The sequence below is a fragment of the Chiroxiphia lanceolata genome, chromosome 5, assembly GCF_009829145.1.
Source record: "Chiroxiphia lanceolata isolate bChiLan1 chromosome 5, bChiLan1.pri, whole genome shotgun sequence".
Taxonomy (NCBI): domain Eukaryota; kingdom Metazoa; phylum Chordata; class Aves; order Passeriformes; family Pipridae; genus Chiroxiphia; species Chiroxiphia lanceolata.
The window spans coordinates 47,710,183-47,728,922 of NC_045641.1; the positions used below are offsets into that span (position 1 = coordinate 47,710,183).

The 18,740-nt window shown below is 36.3% G+C and overlaps 1 protein-coding gene across 1 annotated transcript in view; it reads right to left on the minus strand.

Annotated features, from left to right (window-relative positions):
- Positions 1–18,740, minus strand: part of ANKS1B (ankyrin repeat and sterile alpha motif domain containing 1B) — a 418,757-nt gene that overhangs the window by 325,978 nt on the left and 74,039 nt on the right. The window contains 2 exon segments of the mRNA XM_032689488.1: positions 10,563–10,738; positions 13,841–13,951. Coding sequence (XP_032545379.1) covers positions 10,563–10,738; positions 13,841–13,951 — 287 coding nt within the window.

Consider the following 18,740-nt stretch of genomic DNA (forward strand, 5'->3'; position numbering starts at 1 on the left):
TTTTCCCTCTGCTGTTCGTAACTGATATGTAGGTAGAACACTCATTTATTCTGAGCTCACTGTGTATTGCAAAACACAATCAAACCTGCATTGGTACCAGCTGACAACAGTGATAGAGTTCTACAAATCTTGCAGAAATTTCTATCTCTTAAACATGGAGAAATATCAAAACCTAAACAGTTCTAGAATTATTTATTCCTTGTTCAGATTTCAGGATAGAAAAGAGTAAACTTTCAAGCATTCTTCTTTCCTCATTAACTCAGTTATCTTTTCCCTCAGGTAAATATCTACATATGACTGTGAAAAACAAATCTCCCACATATTCAAGCTCAGTCTTCTTACAATCTATCAAAATGAACTTTGCAAGAGAGCAAAAATACATTTTCAGAAATTAAAATCTAACCATACAAAAACATTGGTGAATTCCTTCATATTCCTTCTAGACTTCACACATTGTTACATACTCTATTGCTCAAATGTGATAAATCAAAAAGATTACTAAAGACCACAAACAATTCTCAATCCTTAATGTTAAAACTCCCAATCTACTGGAGGGGTATTTGGATCTTGATTAAGTTGCCTTTGCGCTGAGGTCCACTGTCTAACTTTGGGCACCCTGCCTGGCTTTTAACTGCCACTGTGACTTTCCAAGTCCTTTGTCACATCTGCCAGCCCCATGTAGATGTCTTGGCTGCTGACCGACCAGAACAGCACTAGATGCATATGCTTATGCAACTACATGAGGGCAACTACGAGTGATTCAGCTGCCAAGCACAGGCATCCAGCATCATTTTAGAAACTACAGGGTAGTTGTTGGCCCTTAATCACTGCTCCTGAAGGTATGACTAAGCCCATGTTAGTCCTATGCAGCAAGGCATTTTCTGCATCCACAGTGATACAACATAATGTTAAGGCAGCTGGATCCCATCTCTGGAGTATCAGCACTCCTATTGATGATGCCCTCATCAAATAGGGAGAAAATGTATTTTGAGAAAACCAAGCAAGATGAGGATGAAAAGAACTTTTTGTTCTCTTGTGAAAAAGAAGTTGAAATTCTTATTCTGACTGGAGCACTAGCAAACAGTTTGAGGAGAGGAGAAACCCAAGGGAAACGCAGGGCAGGAGTCCATGACGAATTTTTTTGGCAGACCTCTAGGAAGGGTCAAGGCACAAGGGAAGTACCTCCGGTGACTGATAACTTAGTAACAGAAAAACTCATCAGTCTTCCTGATGATTTGGTTTTATAATATGACAACAAGAGAATTGATGTTAATATTGAAGTCACCAGTTTGGGTGGAAATCTCATGATATTCTCTCTTCAATCTGGTCTCTAGAAGTGACTGAAACTCTGTAAGAAGATCCCAAATGAAGCTGGAGACTGCAGTTTAAAAATGGACATTGTGCTGTACACTACTGCATACTCCCAGGAGGATGGGCACTGAGAGAAGAGACAGGTGTTCTGCTGTTCATGCCTGGCAACAGTGTCCACAATGTCACAGGAAGCTTCAGGGATGTTAAGAACAAAATAATGAAACAATATGGATGAAAAAGAAGGTTCTCTAAATCACTGAATAACACACACAAAAAAGATAATTAAAGAACATATACTTCATATTGGGAAGTTGATTTTAGGATCAGCTCTGAGAGAGTCCTCAGATCTTGGCTAATCCTATTGAGATTAGTAGATATCTTTGGTATTCCTCTAAGTATAATGAAACAGAGATTAGTGTTCAAATTACACATGTGCTCAGTATTGAACTAAAAATGTCCTTGTGAAAAAAACCCAAAAAACTACTGTAGTCAATTTAATAAAACATAGCCATCCAACAGAATTTTTGAGTAGACAAAATATTACTCATCATTTCCAGAGCACCCCACATTTACACACAGCTTTATAACCATAAAGACAAACAAGCTCTTTGATCTGAAAAGCTTATATTTTAATTACTTTATATGGAAAAATTTCTACACCCATATCCAAGATCCTTATGTAGAAGATTTAGCTGAGATGAAAGAGTCTGCAGCAGGGCAAGCAGAAGTGGTTGGCAGCATGGCAAGATTTACATACAGAATAAACTTGACAATGCTAAGATTACTTACTTAGGAAAAAGAAAGCTTTTAGAAAGAACAAGCCTGAAGTATTACAAGTTATGGATGGGTGCGCACAAAGTATTTTTTCTTTTCTACTCTGTCAGATTTTACTATACAAGAATAAATGGAAGCATGTACTCAGCAAATAAAAGAAAATGCCTGTATATACAGCACCTGTTCTGCAAAACCTAGCAATACAGGGTCATGGTGGTAAACAATGTGACAGAGTGGAGCAAAAGGATTAGATTAATTTATGATTCACCAGCGCAAGCTAAACACATAACAGCATTCAGAGAGATGTATTTGTCTGTAAGCTGTTTTCCTGCAAGTACCTGATAGTCAAGGAATTTGCCACATGCATACATAATTGCACAGACTAGTTAAATATTCCAGAAAATCATTACAGTGGAAAAAGGAGTAGGTACTTTTTAGTGCGGATTAGATTAACTAGTGGCTTGGCCAGCACCTTCCCCTAGTTATACTTAACTCCATGTAGTTTAAATTATACTAAGTGCTGTCATGTTTTGAGATTTTATATTCTGTAGTAAGTGCTGACTTTCTCACAGGGTAGGTCTCTGCAGCACACTGGAGCACTGTCTAGCAATCCGTCTACCAGAAATCGCAACAGCAGGGAGCTGCAGGCTAATTTACTCGGCTATGAAGCACGATACCGGGCAAATTATTCTGCTTAGAGTGCCACATAGCTACTATCAGGACCCCTCTAACACAGAAATTTTTACAACACTGTGCTGAAGCATAACATAACATACAGATACAGAAAATAATCTTAATAGCTATAGAACACAGATTAGGAAAGCATACATTAAAAACGTTTGAAGTCCTCTCAGCTAGGTAACCTACCCAAAAGAGGGGACAAAATCTTGTATCAAGTTGGTACGTTCCCCTCTGCTTCTTTGTAGTAACCATCTCATGTTTAAAGAGAATTTAGAAACCATTTTGTAAAGCAGCTTTCAGAAAGTATATCATTCTATATTGACCAAGTGGATTTGGTACTGGATGTCACATTATAAATACCTAATGAAAAAAAATAACAGCAACACCAGTTCTTCTCAGCGGGAAATACCACTGCGTGTATTAGAAACTGGGACTAACAGATGGCTTTTAGTTGGGTGGTAGCTTTTAAAAACAATTTTTGAAGTTACATAATTTTATCTTCAGAGAGTGGGTAGACCTTTGCAACAAGGGAATTTTAAAAAGTAAGGTTTACATATCCTGGGAGAGATGGCCTTCATATCTTTACTTCCTATAAAAATAAGAGTCAGTATATGCTTGCAAAATAAGACTCTTTACTGGACTGGGTGCAAAAGAGCAACTTAATACAAAATTCTTGCAACATCAAAATTTGACAGTACAGAAATTATTTAACTCCATTATAAAAAGGGAATTCAGTAAAGCAACAATATTGCAAATGCTGTGTCTCAGTACAACTCTCCTCCCTTTCTTTAACACATCATAAATACCTGCAAAATACAGTGAAGCTTTATTATTAAATTGAGCAAGTATTACTGTATTAAATAATTAAAATTTATCTGTTTCTGTCCATGGAGTCTCAAACAATTAGGCCTGATTATTTTACTATTCCCCAATGAATAAGTAACCAAAATTGTTTTTGAATGTGTTTTTAATATATCCTCATTAGTAAGCAATTGTATATACTTCTAGCTTGCTTATCATCATCATGTGAAATTTTGTATCACTGTCTCAATAATGCATGTATGCAAGGGTGTGATATTTTTAAAGGCTACCGTGCTGATCCAAGACAGTAATTATTTTACTTCAGCATGTTTGGTTATTCTTAGCCACTATATTTCAGTCCAGCCATTATTTATTTGTTATATTAAATGTAAAAACCAAAACAGTGTTCTTGAATAATGCTACTAAATTGTTTACCTCAGTATTCTTCAGTGATTATTATTTTGTAAAGTAAAGCTTTTTATGTGTGCTTTTTATCAAAAATAATTGTTCTTTTCCTTAGAGAAAAAAATTAATCAGAATAACTGACTTCTGAGCAACCATGCATTTTATCAACCTCTAATGTATCTATTCTTCACCCACTTCTTTCAAAACCATGTAGTTCTACACTTTCAAATCTCCCATTAGATATAAACCAAACACGATCATATTTTATTGCCTTTATATTGCTTCATCTTCTTGATATTCTGACATGAGAGTAAAAAGTGAGTCTTCTCTTTGAATATGTGCCATTACTGTTTTCAACAATGCTACTATATTTTTAACTATTTTTTTTCCCACTCTCTCTTAATGTGCACAAGTATCAACTTCCCCTTCTGGATGACAGAAGTGAGCAGAAAGTGACATTTATATGCCTGTGATGAAATCCAAATCTTTTTCCTGAGACTACACAGAACCTTTCCACATGTTTAAATTTAAATTACTGCTGCCAGCCTTTATTATCTATTATATAACCACATTAAATTTAATCAGATATACTGCTGCCACTTCTGTGAAATCTCTCTGTAGTGTAGTCACTACATGTTTTTACTATCTTCAGTTTAAAAAAAAAAATAGAGGCACCTTATAACTTCAGTTTCTCAGTATTCATTCCAGGTAATTAAGTAAAATCCTTTAACATATACTCTGCTGTTAAGAACACAAAAGTGTTCTGGAACTGTTTCTTAATCTAACCTCATGTCACGAATCCAAAGACAGTAAGATATTGCATTTGTACTTGCAAATCAATAACATAAATTTCTGTATTATGCTTCTGAACACAACAGTATAAATGTAAAAGCAAACATTGCAAGCAACCACCAACTACACAAGATTAAAGGGACTGTTCTGAAGAAAATACTTCAATTTGGAGCTTCAGTTTTATTGAAGTGGCAGATTTTAAAATTAGTTTTGGTTCAAAAAAAATCTCAAGACTTCTCAAAAAATACGGAGAATAGTTATGTTAATGCATGGAAAAAACCTCAATAGTTTTCAAAGTAGGGACTGGAATAAATTTCTGAACACAAAATAAGATGAAGCTCTTTTAAGAGTCAATTTTAAGAAAGTATTATGAAAATAAAAGATCAAGTTTATGAAAGAAAAAGATTAAGATTGTATTCAACATGTACATCTGGCAAATATATATATACACACACACACACAAATATGGAAGTGCAGAAGTTCTTAATACCCTATTTTTTGCTTTGCAATCAGCAAAGCAAATAAAAAGCAACATATTCTCTGGTATCCACAAGATTTTTTTCTTGCAAGTACAAAAAGCCCATACTTCTCTTTTCTTTTTTTTTTTTTTTAAACATACACAATCTGCAAATACATTGCAATAAAGACAGCATATTTATTTGTTTAATATCACATTTAGAATAATTTGTTCTCACACGAATACATACACAGGAACATCACATCTGACAAGAAACTGGTAATGATCTTAGTATTCCAACGACAGAGGAATTTAAAGCAATTTAGTTGCCAGAGCTCAGAATTCTCAGAATATACACTGTGACATTCTTCTGTTCTTTTTTCTGACACACTTAATTTTTCTTGATCCCTGCTTTGCACGTTATACCTATTTAAATTTTCTTGTTTGCTGTTCACAGAGATTGTTTGAATACACACTTGATGTGTAACCTCTTTGCTATGATACACCTCTAAATTTAGCCCTAATGTTTTAGTTTGTAGTTTAAATGGATGTCATGATGTTCCATAAATTTTTCTCCTAGAGAAATTACAGGTGTTCATTTTGAAGCAGTTTGTACTATCAACCGTGTTAAAACACATGATTTTTACACAGCAGTGAAAAAAAGTTGGAAAACCCTTATATAAGATGGCTGCTTTTGTTCTTGAAATGACTGAACCAGACTGCCATCTATTGGAAAATAAATATTTTTTTTAATTAAACTTTTTTTTAAAAAACTAAAACTGCTATAATTTGTTGTCAAAACTGATTTTGCTAGCAATCATACTTAGCTTGAAAAGGAAACACCTTAGTTAACTGAACTGTGATAAAACTAAGGATTTTCCTGTATCTTTTTCCCACTGATGTTTTCTGGAACGTGTTTTGAAGCACAGTTCCTTTTCTGACTTGCTGAACAATCAAATTCTAGTTTTTTCTGGAAGATTTGTAATTAGCAGACATAGAACAACTGCAGCATGTCAGTACTGAGCAATACACAAGTATAAAGCTTTCCCAGCTTGCCTGTGCAGCAACTGTCAGGGCTTTCCATGTCTTTGCATTCATAGGGAGACTAAAGAGTGTATTCAAGTCACAATGGCCGAAATAGGAAAAACAGAGAGAGGAACTGGGAGTAAAAATCTGTAAAGCCACCATCAAACCCCACCCAGCCTGCACATCTTTGAGAAAAACTATGAATTCCAACTAAAATGATGCCTAGGTGTACGTAGGCCTTTTTGAGTTCTCTCTGAAGCAGAATCACAAAACTATGTCCAATCTGACCTTTAATTTCATGGAGACAATGAACAGGGAGTTGTTGCCTGGTATGTACTAGTAAACATGGAATTTATATTTTCCATGACAGCACATCAGAAGTACATTTAAACACAGCCAGAGTTGAGAAAGAAAATACTGAAATTATAAAGTTTCCAGTGCAGCTTTAACTTGACTTCATTTAGTTTATTCTTTATAACGTACTCTTCAAATAAAAGATAATATTAACTTACTCTCATCTAACTTTGTGCTATTCAGCAAACAAGCATTCACAGTTTTCCCTCTCTTCATTAAACATTCTCCCCATTCAGGAAGCTAACAAAATCTTCTTTTCCAGAACCCCAATGTTTTCACAGTTTTTCCTTCAATTTTTGGAATGGAAGTGTCCTGTGGGGACTTTTTTTCATCTCCAGATCTGTTTCTATTCACGTCTTCACTGTGGTGTCTCCTGTTACTCTCCTTACTTTTACTTACCACTCCATTGCAATCTCCCTCTCCCAGATGTTCACGCCTTCCAGTTCATAAGATCCTGACTTTCACTTTTCCTATTCAGCTCTTCCATGTCCTAAGGAAACTCAGGAGTCAGATCTGACTAGTAATTTGGAACTCAGGAGACTAGACCCAAAGTTGTTTTAAATTTTTTAATTTTTCACCTAACCTCAGAGCTGTGCAAACTCTGCTTCCTATTTGACTTTAAAATAGTGTGAGCACATAAATCTCTAAGGTTTTAATGCCTTATGTCACACATCAGACACCTGGTCAATAGAAACATATAAAGTAATAAAAACATGCAATGTTTTCGATGCAAATTTGATGAAAAGTAGTCCCTTATTCCAATCATTCCAGAACAATTTGCTGTGTGGTTGGATAACTAATTTTCTGATAACACAGCAAACAGAAGAATGGATTCAATTCTGCCTTTGACCTAAACACTTCCAACCACAGCTTCTTCAAAAGAAAAGGTAGTATTCTACAAGTGCCATATCACTGAGCAACAAACAATCAAAGACACCTGAGACCAGAAAAGGTAAAGACTTTAACTGTGTATAAGGCATCCAAAGTCCTGCTCTCTGGATTGCACTGGTACTTTTCCAATGGTTATACAGTTCAGAAAGAATACTAGATGGGATCATAGCCTGATAATCAGTACTTTATTTGGGAGACTATAAAACCAACGTTAAAGCTCACTCTTATGCCATGGAAAGAACTGGATGCTACTCTTCCAGATGAAGCCTCTTACTGTCAAGTCATTGCATTAAAAAGCAGGCATCCCCACTACTCTTACACTAAACAAAAGCAGTGAGCCCTGCTCTTTCAAACAAAAGAGTTTGGCACTTGAGATTCAGGAGAGAATTCCAGGCTACGGATCATGAATAGACAGACACCACTTTCTGCAGTCCTAAACCGACATAAATCTTATTTAGCCAGAGCAGTACCACAGGTGGTTTTGACCCTTTCAAAAGAGACAATTGCTAAAAAAAATACTTTAAAATACACTCTGTTTCCTGATGTCTTCTCTTTCCCAAGCCCATGCTACGCTCAGGAGTTGGCTCCTGATGCTCATTGCTTCAACTCCCCTAGTTTCTATTCCGATCAAAAATTCCACAGTCTTGGCCTCCTACTTCTCTGAACAATAGCACGATGCAAAAAATACATGTCTCCTAGCAGCCAGTTCCTTTGCAGAATCTCCCTAAGGTCATGAAGTGTTATGGCTTGGGGTTTGGAACCTCTTCAGACCACTGGACTACAAGAAGTTGAAAAGCCTGCACCAGTCATCATCTCTGGAACCAACATCTGTTCAGGACATGGCATTATTAACACATTATCAGCAGGGACTTGATTTCTACACCTCTTCAGAGCAGATGCTGGCACAGCCAGCAATGAAAGTTGGGGAAAAACTGCTGATTTGAACCTGAAGTAACTGCTCGCTCATGGAGGCACACCAGGTGCAGTTCTCAGCCCTGTGTTGGAGCTGGTAACAGAGAAAGGCAACAACTGGTCCTGCAGGCAAAAAGAGTCTGTGCTCCAGCATTACCACACTCCTGTGCTGCCCCTCCCATAGGGTCTTGGCACATGCAGCAGAAACGAATGCAAGCTGAACAAATGCAGACATCAGAGAAAAACCCCCTTTACCTACTGAGATTTTTACAGAAGATTCCCATGGAGGAGAAAACTAAAGTCAGAATAAGCTGCAAGAATCTTTCTCTTCTTTAATACATATCCAAGAAATCTATTTCTGACTCCCCACATCTATATACATCTCCACTTCTTTGTATCTTCATGTTCTTATTGAAGAAACCTAAATGAATATTTATGTATTATCACCATACAGTCACATGTCTTCCACGACCAAGCTTGCTGGTCCCACCCCCTGAGTAGTTTGGCAGCATTCACCTTTGCAACCGTTTTTAGAGCTAAACATATCTCTTAGTGCTTCTTCCCAATTACTCTTTCATGGCTCCTTACAGTGCATGTAGGTTTTTGTATTACCCCTGCACTACACAGGGAGCCTAAACATTAAGGGAAGGCAGCACTTCCCCAAAATTAAAATACATTGTGTCTTCCATTTTTTGATGCAAGGCAGCCAACTGGCAACTGAACAGACTGAGTCACCCAAAATACATTTAAAAATTAAATGGATGCTTTAGAACAAACAGGAAATTTAGACATGACAGCAAAGAGTCCTCTCCATATAGGCCTGTATAATTGGGTTTACTCTAAGGGAAAATATGTTCTGCCCTCCATCCTGACTTCATGTTGGGAGTACGCACCCATCATCCTGATTACAGTTTTCTTAGAAAAAAAAGCTGGATGCATTAGGAGGAGAGCCCATAAAATGCTTTAAACAGTCCCCAGTTTTGAAGATTTGTTTTCACATCTAGTTCAATATAAAATAGATGAAATCTCAAAAAAATGTATTGCCTAATTTACCTTTGTATATCCCTGCTGCACATAAATTACAGATTTAGTGTCTGAATACTTTCTATTCACATTGTATTGCATTTAGGTCTGTAAAAATTTCAGTCAGAGTAGACAGATTTATATGGAATACATTTTCTGCAAAACAGCAGCTGAGCAGATTTAAATAGCAGCTAGCACCTAAATTCAGAGAGACGCTAGAAGAGTGTCTAAAATGTTTAAATGGGATTAGTACCTTGTTCAGACTGAGTTCAATATGAGTTATATATCTAAACATTCAAACATCTAGAAGGGCTTTACAAAAGTATCTACTGCCTCTCAGGGCAGCTAACCACCTCTGTAAATCTCATTTTTTCTACATATACTGTAATAAATGCTCCAGAACGTGAAGTCCATAACTTGCCATGGTTTTCCTCACATAGGAGAGCATAATTTTTCCTAATTTACAAACAACACTAATTGAAATTTAATGCTTAGCATTCTTCCTCTGTTCTTTCCTTTATTTCCTGGGCAATCCCATTTTCTTATTGAGGAAGAGAATTCAATTAAAAAAAAAAAAAAGTTTATTACAGTAAGAAAAAAAACACATCCCAGAGCACTTTATTCATTGTATTTGAAAATCACTGAAGTATCACAACCACAACAATTTTCAGTATTAGAGACTCACTCTTCAATACCATTAGACTACTGAGAAACCTATACAGTAACAAAATATATAAGAATAACAACCGAAGATGCTAAGCTGCTTCTTTCTGGGGGCACATCTGACCAGATTCTGCAAACATTTAGTATTCAATACAGTATTGAGCATACTGATTTCCATTCATCTTTCAAAAAACACCCTTCCATGTCCTCCCCATGCTCAAAACAAGTAACTCAAATGATTAGTCATATTAGTGGTGCCATAAAAACACATTCTGAGGCGTGGTAAGCAATATCTTTGTAAAATAAGGGGAACATTACAGTCTAAATCTGTAAGAAGCACACGCTATATTATTTTTTCTATTATAATGTTAACCTTGTACTATTCTCACTCTTGTACTATTTTTTTCTTGACTGCACCATAAATAAAGCAGATGTAACTGAATATATTGTCTTTGTATCCAATCTTACTTACTACATTAAGCTTGGTTTGGCTTCCACTGGTCATAAGTTCTTCCTCTGATACTTTACTAAAATTATCCAGATAATGGTCTGATATTGTATGAGACAGATCTTCAAAAGAGTATTCCTTTTCTTGGCACAATTTGATTTCATCTAAGAGCTTTGATAATTCTCCAGTCACAGCTTCACCTTTAAAAACAGACACACCATTAGTCAGTAATTAGAATACCAGGTGTAATTAATGCCTAAAATGGAAATACACATTCCTTAAATTTATTGAGTATCTGTTATTTCCATGCCTTTTCTTCTAGACAATAATCTTCATGCACAATTCTCCTCTCAAAAATAATGGCATCTCACTCCAGAATTGGAATTTGCTAGAGGCAATCTACATACTTCTGCATTGCCCTATACCTTGCATTTAATTAGAATGAACTACAACATATACTTACCCTTTCTCTGTTTTCTAATCCTGAAAATTGTCTAGAAATAGCAACTATCCAAGAATGTAAAATTAATCCAGGAATCGAAAGTTTCTACAAACACAGAAAATCAACACAGTCCCATACTCTGCATCAGGTTCACCTTTGCTGCTGTAATCAATCAATACGCTACACAGGTTTCATAAACTGTGACTAGGTTGGAACTCAGTTTCTAAGAATGCACATCTGTCCCATCCAAGTAGCTATGCTTTATAAACAATTCTTGGAAGGATATACTGGGCAAACCCACACGTTTTAAAACATGCCTCCCTGCAGCAGCCTACCAGAAACCTATGTTTAGTGCATTCTGCATTGTGTTTCACGGTTTCTCCTTTATTTATCCAATATCTTTAGTCAGGAAATCTAAAAGAATAGTAAGGCAATGGGCTTTATATGTCTACACTAACTGAGGGCCACTATTAGAAACAGTAGTAGTAGTAAGTACTGGAATCACACTGAGGGCTAACTATTCTGCAAATAGTCCACCGTCAGCAGCAAGACCTCCACAGACTAAAAAGCTACTCATTACTACTCATTATGAACTGTGTTACGTTCTGATTATCTACTGCATGTGTGTTACACAGCTACCTTTAGTAAAAGCAATGAAAATACAAGTGAAAACCAAGTTTTTCCAGGAGCAAATAGGAAATCCCTTCTCTTGACTCAGTTTCCAACAGTCATACTGTTGGAAACTACAGCGCTTAGACTTGATAAAATACAGATAGTTCCATGTTACCCCATCTTTGGAAATAAAATGCTGAAGAGAAAAAAAGAGAGTGAGCATATTAAGCTCAGCATACATAAAACAGAAAGATATATTCACATAACTAAAGAATCCCCTGATGAGACTGTATCTGGTTGGTCTAGAGCTTTTTGTTTGTTTGTTTTTCTTCATAGTTACTGTTCGCTATGCTTAGTAAACAAAAATACTCAAAAAATATTTTTAAAATTACACCAATGGCCAGTTATAACTGAAATTTTCTGAGCCAAGAACAGTTGTTAATTAAAAGCATTTAATTGCCTTTTAATATCTAATTAACAGAAATTTTGCATTCAAAACTTGTTACTCTTATTCAACGGTAACTTCGCACAAAACAAGTAAATTCAGCAAAAATATAATCAAGTTTATTTATAGTCTGCTTTTTAATTAGAAAAATGAAATTAATCCAGATCAATATTATAATAACTAAAAATTGGAAGTAAAATACCTAAATATTAAAATCTACTCTAAAATCATGATACAGTGCCCTATACAGAAACAGAACTACTGCTTCCTACAGAATTATGTTCATGTTCCCAATCCCATGTTTTCCTACATATGGCCTGCAGTACTTCTTACTGGGCAAGAATGAATTCTGTGTGACAAAACTGGACTGACCTGCGAGTGAGAGTGCACTAACTGACCGGCTGATTGCTGCCAGAATGAATACATAATAGACACATTTTGCCTATTTCTTTCAGTGTAGGTACTTATTAAGGTCTCTCTCCTCTATCTAGCTACCTACTTTCATGAAAGTCACAGAAAGTAATTGATACTGCCATTCCTCTTCCAAATTTGGTTTAAATTATTTGAAATTAGATTGTAAGAGAATGGCAGGCAGATGGATGGGAAACACAATCAAGTACAATTTCTTTCCTTTACTATCAGATTACACAATAGACAAGCAAAACCCAGCTATCACGTTTTACATTATTTATAATTTGAAAGTGGATATAAAGAATGTGAGATCATGACCTTATCATTAAGAAGTAAAACATATTTTAAAAATATTTACTACATTATTTCAGGACAAACACTCCTGTTGCATATGGCAGTTGAACTAATCTCATTGGAACTATTTATCTTCATATACCACATATCTGTTAAGTACCCCAATGGAAAACATGACTGGAACTATAGCATTTGTTCACTATCACCATGAAGACCATAACCTGACATGCAGTAGGAAGCTTAGTTTTTCTCATGAATGAAGAATCATGAAGATCATAATGTGACACACAGCAGGAAGCTTAGCTTTCTCATGAATGAAAACTCTCCCTGCAAACATGCTTAAAAAAAAATAAGAACCTAGAAGAACAACAACAAAACATCACCACAACTCACACAACAAAAACAAAGAGAGGCTTAGTTATTTGCCGGCAGTCAATTACATTCACTCTGCACGATTACTGAGAACAGAAGTCAAGTTTGGTTCTACAAGAGGATGATTTTCATGAAAGAGCAGGATGACAGTACACTCAGAAAATGCCCTATTTTAGTGGATGCATGTGTAAATGGTGAACCAGAACATAAAACGAAAGCACGTGCAGACAACAGTGATCACCACAGTGTACAAAAGCTGTGTGAGAAGATGAATGGAAGAACAGTACACGTGTGATCTTTGAAAGAGCCTTCCAAATGTAACACCATTGGAAGATGCACTCACTGGGAAAGATGAAGTAAATTCCATTTTTAACCCAAATGTGAACAATGCCTGCAGAGTACTTCTGACACATTTAGCATTTTTGTTTTACTTGAGTATGAAATGTGTAATGTCAGATAAATTAAAAAGATTTAAGATCAAAAAATGCAACGCATTCATCAGTGACTTGTCCTTTCTGAGAATACAATTCTTTGCTCTTCTATATGACATGGATTACAGTGTATGTAGTCAAGATAGCTAACTGATGCTAGAAAAAAGCTCCTTGATATCAGTAACTTTCTTATTTTTTTCATTTTGCATGTATGTATCAATGTTTTAGTAATATAATTTTAATACTAAAGAGAAGTTCGGTACAGCTTTTGCATTCACAGAGTACATGTATTTACTTTTAGCCTTTGGAGATGGAGGAACTTCTGGGGACAAAATGCAAGACTGACGTTCTGCGCATTCCAGTGGGCGTTCCTCTGAAATACTTGCATTTCCTGTTTCCATATATTCTGCAATTTAAAGATACACATACGCTTAAATGACTGAATCAAGGGGGTTTATTCCAATCTAAAAATATTTGCTACTTCATTTTTCATTAAAGCCTTTCTAATTTTTCATATTACAACCTTGTAATTATTCATAAACACTGCTGCAAGGCAATCATTTGCTGAAAGTACTGCAAAACACTAGAAAGACTAGTTCTCTAATCTGCTGAAACTGTTACAGAAATCTCATTGTAAGAGTAATGAATTGAGACTATTCCTGTTTTTTTCCTGTCTCCTTGAAATATCAATTGTTCCTTTATATTATTACTGTTGAAAGAGGCTTTTATTCTGAACTTGTGCAGAGTTTTTAGTCAAGATATTCAGGTATTCAGGATGCTCACAATAAGTACAAACATTGATACTATTTAAAAACTCAAATATTCTGCTTGCATCACAGAAATAATATATGAGGGAAAAAAAAAGAATGCAAGTTCAAAAATTTAGTTAAAACTAGCAGGCCAAAAAGCAGTGTGCTAAAATTTCTGTATTTTTCCCCCTTAAAACTTCCCTTGCACCACGTTCACAATAATGTTTATGCAAACAGAAAAACATGAAAATATGAATTTCAATTTCATTACTGTTCTTTTCATAAAAATATCTACATTATTTTCATGTGCTTTTGTACACAGGTTACCTCAATGGAAGACCAAGACCCAATGGAAAACCAAGATCCAATAATTAGAAATTAATTTATGCAATAGTGGCATTTTTTTTCCAGCACAGCGACTGATTCTCAGTTCTGGCAGTTATTCTGCATCTGCATTTTCTGGGGTTTCTGAAGTTGCTTAAACAATTTCTTTCTGATACCGACAGTAACCACAATAGCACATGTTGCAACACACACAAAACCAAACTACAGCAACTGCTTTCATCAATATCACACTGAAGGACTAAGGAGTTTCTGGGAACTGAAATCTCCCTGATTTAATTTCTACAGTCAACAATGCATTTGTTTAGCTCGCTGTTACTCATGATTAAATAACAAATCCCAAAACCCAAATACAGTCTGTGACAAAATAGACATCCAAGAAACTGAAACTGGAAATGGCATAAAACAGCACGCAGTTTCAGAATGCTGTGCAGGTTTTTGGTTGGGTTTTTTTTTAATGTATGATTTGAAAGTGCCATATATTAAGTTTGATGGTTGGCCATGGTCCCCTGTATAATGTCATACATTTCTTCATATGAAAATTTCATACTTCATTTTTTTTGTGTGGTGCTGAAAGCAAAGAAGCAAAGATGAGCTGTAGGAGACCACGAGAAAACTAGCAGCATGACAAAATGCTCTGGAATGTTTTCCAGCTCTGTCAGCTACAGTATTTGTCAAGTTAATAGGCAAGATGGAGAAGAAATAATAAAAAAAAAAAAAACAGACCCAAAGAAAACAAAAAGAAAAAAGGAATTCAATTCGTGTCTGAAAATATTTGCTTGGTAATTATGCAACTGTCCAAAAGCAAACCTGAAATGAAATTCTATCAGGTGTGAGTGTTACAATTATTAGATCAATACAGCTATTATTAGGAGGGGGAATGAAGGAGAGATTGTGAAGGACTTTAACCTTGCTGTCATCATACAAGACTGTGGGTTTAAAATAATTCTCTATTTTTATTCTTTGTCAGGCCCCACTTCCAGACCAATGCACTTACCTGCTGGAGGCTAGTTCTGAGGAGCAAATCCTAAGTTCAACATAAGTCTTAAATACTTACTTTTAAAAATGCAGATTTCTTTCCAGAAAACCTCTACAAATGTCTCACACTAGGTGTGGCATGGTAAGGCAAGGTTTACAATAGGCCAGCAATGTGCCATCCTTGTAAGGGTGCAACCCTTAAAAAAATTTGGACACCTGTGGGACTTCTACTCCCAACTTTGTTTTATGGTATTGAAAATTCTACCAGATATGTACGAGACAAAGACGGGGACTCAGTTGCGAGAGGCTTTTAGTCTTGGCAAATATATTACTTACCCACAATACTGGCAGGGAAACAGACACAAAACAGCTGATCTATATTAAGAGCCAAAGACAAAGCACACACGAGCACTGGATGCTTTCACCTGCAGCTGATTAGGAATTCATCTTCAAAGCCTGCCCAAACTTACTGAAAAAAGGTGATTTTGCTACCATCCTTTGCTCTGGCTGCTGTGTGCTTGAGAGACTGCTCAGGTTGTATCACTTTTCCCAAAGCAAGAAAGACAATTCAGAACAAAGCCAAGCTTGGTGAATTATACCACTTCATGACCAGAACAGTTTCCCCAGCTGTGCTCTCATAGAGTTTAAAGGAAAGCCTCTCATTCCTACAATACAGGAGAGTAAAGGCTGTTTGGGACACAACCTGTCATATTCATAATGGGAATAATGGACTATTTTATTTCTGTTTACCCAAACGGCAGTTCAGTGAGGATTAATACTAAGAATTCCAAAAACTTTGCCTGCCTAATAGAATTCTTTTTGATCAGATTTTGACATAGCCCCACTCAACCTAAATAGGGTCATGTGCACAGAAAGTAATAGCATAAAAAAGTGGCCTTACAGTAGTGGAAATAAGAACAGTGAAGAACACTGGAAATAAGAACATAACCAAAGAAGGTAACAAGCTCTGGAAAGTTCAAACAGCTGGAACTCCAGCTTTCTCAGTTTCTGTAACACTGGTTAGGCCAAAGCCAAGCAGAAGGAAAAGAATTAACATGTAAGCAGAGAAACACAGCTGCCTCTCCACCATGAAGAGAGCCACTCTCTATTGTCCAGAGACAGTAAAAGCACAACTTGCTTTAACTTCAGCACCTCTTAGATCCCAATTTCTCTAAGGTGAGAGGGTTAAGACTTTTGTTTTATTTATAAACCCTGGCTTTTAGAGTAATGGCTACATTCACCTCAGAGAAGTTTTTATTTTTAATGGAAAAAAAACCAACCAAAAAATTTTTTTTATTTTCCTTTAAATGAAGCATGAGCTCCTTTCCCTTTTGTTTTCAGGTACTACATCAGCCATGCCATGGGCGGATTCACATAGAGTTCCTTCTAGAGCAATCTTCTCTAAGAGACCAAAAGGCTTTTTAAAACCCTAAGAAATGAAAAAAAGGCCAAATTTGATTAGAATAAAAATCTGAACACTCACCTTTTCAAACAGAAGACTCTCCAAGTAACTAGATCAGAGAAATAAAACTTGTTTAGAAATCACTCCCCTCCACAGCCGATGGCCCTGCAGAGGCGTCTTTATTCCTCCATCACTCCACATCTTCGTGAAGAGCAGCAGTCTTCAGAAAACCCTCTGCCCTCCCCAAGGCTCTTCCAGAACCTGGCTGAGGATCCTGCATCTCCACTGAGTCCTGTCCCAGCCTGGGAGCTGTCAAGAATCTCTTCTCAAAACAGCTCACTTGGTCCCCTGGGAAGGAGCCCACCTGAGGCTTCATGACCCAATTTCCCTTCTCTTTACAGCAGCTGCAGTAGCAGAAAACTGACTGATAACTACTATTGTCAGGTGTGCTAAGGTGACACACCTGAGCTGAGATGGAAGCTGGTTGACTTCAAATCGCTATGATTCTGAGATAGTGTGATTCTGAGTGCAGCTAAACTTTCAGTTGCCACAACATCAGCAGTTAAATTAATTCATAAGCATAGGTAATACTCTACAGCTGTTGCACAATAGCCCATAAAAGGAGATGAGAAGTCCTCAGGAAAAAAAACAAAACAAAACCCAACAAAAAACCCCCAAACCAAAACAAACACATAACTAAAAAAACCCAAAAACAATGAAGGGGGGCTGAGATCTCAATTATTTTCATCCCACACAGCTGTAATTAAATCCTTTACTGAAAACCTATTCCATCCTTCCAGTGAGGCTGGCCTCCTGCACTCAAGGGAATGGAAGATCTACTTGTCCAAAGAGCAGGAGAGAAAGAGCGAATAAGAATACACAAAAGAAAGCCATTGCTAATGACACCAAAGCTATTTAAGCAGAGAGGAGAAGAAAGGAGTCCTGTTTCTGCAGCTGCTTATACATTTTCTGTTTATGAATAATTCGGTAACAGGTACAAACAACGTTAAGTTTCTAAGCAGCTTCAGCAGAAGAGAGGAAACAGCTTTCCATTGCATCTCCCTCCATACTGTCTATGCAGCGATGCTTACTGTGCCTTCCTGGGGCTCATGCCATTTTTCATCTGTTTATCTACTATCTCCTCTTTTTTTCCATAATAACAAGAACTCTGCTTCCAGAAATAGTAAAAGAGCAAGATTCTAATAGAAAGCATAGTGGGCTGTGGAGAAAGAGTTGAAAGACAGTATAGCATGCACCTGCGTCACGTTCACATGTGCTAAAACTAAAACACAGCTGGTTGGTTTAATTTTAGGCCTACTAGCCTTGGCAACATCCCTTTTATCTTCAATGCCTAATTATAAAGTCCTAAGTGCCAATACTGTTAACTGCTTCAGCACTGAATGCTGTTGTTTCACTGCACTCATGAAATGCATTCAGTAGCCTGGCCTTACTTGGCACAGTATCCTAATTCTCTGCTCTTTGAGTACACAATGCCTATACAGCTATTTCTTCCTTATCAAATTAAAAATCTAAACTCTAATAAGTGTTTTTAAGTGAGTTCAATGCAACTCAGACCTGAGCAAGACACTGAAAATGAAGTGACATGTTTGAAAGACATATTTAGAATTAAAACTTGAAATGTCATTTCTATTAATTCCGTCTATAATTAATAGGCAGTAAAAAAAACATTCAGGTGGCATACAGTACTCAGCCTTTTTCATGTT